At 38.6% G+C, this 2,258-nt stretch overlaps 1 protein-coding gene across 1 annotated transcript; it reads left to right on the plus strand.

The window, feature by feature from the left end:
- Positions 1–15: 15 nt before the first annotated feature.
- Positions 16–2,000, plus strand: LOC111654524 (RNA-binding protein FUS-like; the record flags this gene model as incomplete). The annotated part of the gene is made up of 4 exons (XM_023405585.2): positions 16–182; positions 919–1,028; positions 1,316–1,445; positions 1,905–2,000. Coding segments are annotated over exons 1-4 (436 nt in total), but the record flags the coding sequence as incomplete, so codon positions are not given.
- Between the last annotated feature and the right edge of the window lie 258 nt (positions 2,001–2,258).

A 2,258-nucleotide genomic window follows, 5' to 3' on the forward strand; every position in this document is an offset into this window, starting at 1 on the left:
GCTCAGTGGCTACGAGCTTAATGTTGGTACTCTTTTGGTGGGAACAAAGTTTGGATGAAAGGAATTTACTGTTTTGTTTTTTATGTGTGATTCAACAAATTTCTTTTCCACAACTGATATCTGCGTCTTGTCTTCTCAAGGACCAAGAGACCCAGGACATGGACATGGAGGACCCGGCTTCAGTAAGTCTTGCATTGTTTAATTTTTGTTCTGGTGTCAGGTGTCTATTCTGTGAGGTCTTGACAACTACTGGGCATATTTACTTGAAGTTTCTAATGGATATTTCTTGTCCAAGAGAGATGGTTGTCTTGGCCCCCTCGCATGAATAATAATTGTCCAAAAGAGATTGCTACTTCGACCAAACATTCAGTTTACGACAAAGTATTTTGATTAGAAAATATCCTAATTGACATCACATTTTAGTTACATATTTATGAACATTCATTAACCTGAAGCATCTCAATCAACAAATCAATCAGGTCAATCAGTTTCCTATTATTCAAATAAAACATCAACATCCAATGGGCAGATTGCTATGAAATTTTCTGACCACTTCCCCTAGATAATGAACCTGTTTGGTTATAATGACAGCAGCTATATCATCTTGTTTTGCAACATTAATGTGAGGTATGTTGCTCTGTCTGCTTGATGTGTAAATAGATGACTTTCACCATAACACATATTTAAGGTGATAATATGTCAGGTGTGTTTTCAGCTTGCTCTGCTGGCTCAGTGGCCAAAATCAATCAGTGCAACTTTAATACCAAATTAATAATGAGAAAAGATTTGGATTGTAGTTGTTGTAGATCAGAAACTGACCTACACAGAGTGATATGTGATCATTTAAAGGGGTGTGATGTCCAGTGTTGTATTGTCCTTTTGTTGTTCTCTGACATCTCTTCACATTTCTTCCAACAGTGCAAGACCAGGATAACTCTGATAATAACACCATCTTTGTACAAGGCCTGGGAGACGACTACACCGTTGAATCAGTGGCTGACTTTTTTAAGCAGATTGGGATCATTAAGGCAAGTGCTACATGTTTGTTATTTATTTATTCACTTATGTAATGTTGAACTTGAACACTGTTCAGGCTCAAACTCAAAAAACCCAACATATTTACAATAAATATCTGTTGCAGCACAATGTCTTCAAATTAAGATTGAGACACTACATCTAGGGACGTGGGGTAAAAATACTGGGTACAGATTTAACAATGGCTGAAATGGAAACTGATAAATAAGTGGAATTTGAACTTATTTGTTTTTCCTTGGTGCCCAATCGTCCCTAATTTTCCTTCTGTCCATCCTCTTAGGTCAACAAGAAAACAGGCCTGCCCATGATCAATCTTTACACAGACAGAGAGACAGGAAAGCTGAAAGGGGAGGCCACAGTTTCCTTTGATGACCCCCCTTCAGCTAAGGCTGCCATCGACTGGTTTGATGGTACGTTGTTTATCTGTCTGTCAGGGCTTACCCAAATTCAGTGTTCGCTCCATGACCTCTTCAAAACGTCAGGCAGGTAACATTATATTTTCAACAAGGTTGCAGTTTAGGAATGAGATGGAAGCAGAGTATTCAACAAAGGTTTGGTTAAAATATAAGTGTGTGGAACATCCTGAGCACAGTGATGGACAGCAGTGAATTGAATCACGCTGCAGGAGTAGTTTGAATTGTTTTGTTCTGGTTATTTTGATTTCTTTCTCCTCCTTAGAAACCTAATATTTTTGGAATCTGTTGTAACTGAATTCAAGCAGTTTTACAGTTACATTTAAGTTTGTCTTGTATTGTGTTGAATTCTGTGCTATTTCTCATTTCTCAGCTTCATCCATTTTGTAATTTAAAGCACATTTTTATTTACCTCAGCTCAGCTGCTTGTGACATTTTGATATCTTTCCTCACCAGGTAAGGACTTCAATGGAAATCCCATCAAGGTGTCCTTTGCCACCCGCAGAGCTGACTTTGGAGGCCGAGGTGGAATGAGGGGAGGTCGCGGACGAGGTGAGCCCATTTTTTAAACTTATTTTTTGAAGGTTGGAACTCTGTAATGGTGTATGAGATGTAATTTAGAAGTCCTGTCTTATTTGAGACAAATTGAGATCGAAAGTGCATTCTTGACTTTAGAAATACAAGGTCTATTTTGTAGCTGCTCAGTAGCTTTTCGTCATATCACACAATCTTCCTGAGCAGACGAAATTTGCCCGGTTGTCATGGGATTGTTGACGTGTTATGTGTTACAACAGGAGATCTAACTGGGTC

The sequence above is a fragment of the Seriola lalandi genome, unplaced genomic scaffold (assembly GCF_002814215.2).
Source record: "Seriola lalandi dorsalis isolate HSWRI2012SDOR001 ecotype SW California unplaced genomic scaffold, Sedor1 jcf7180001974715, whole genome shotgun sequence".
Classification (NCBI taxonomy): Eukaryota; Metazoa; Chordata; class Actinopteri; order Carangiformes; family Carangidae; genus Seriola; species Seriola lalandi.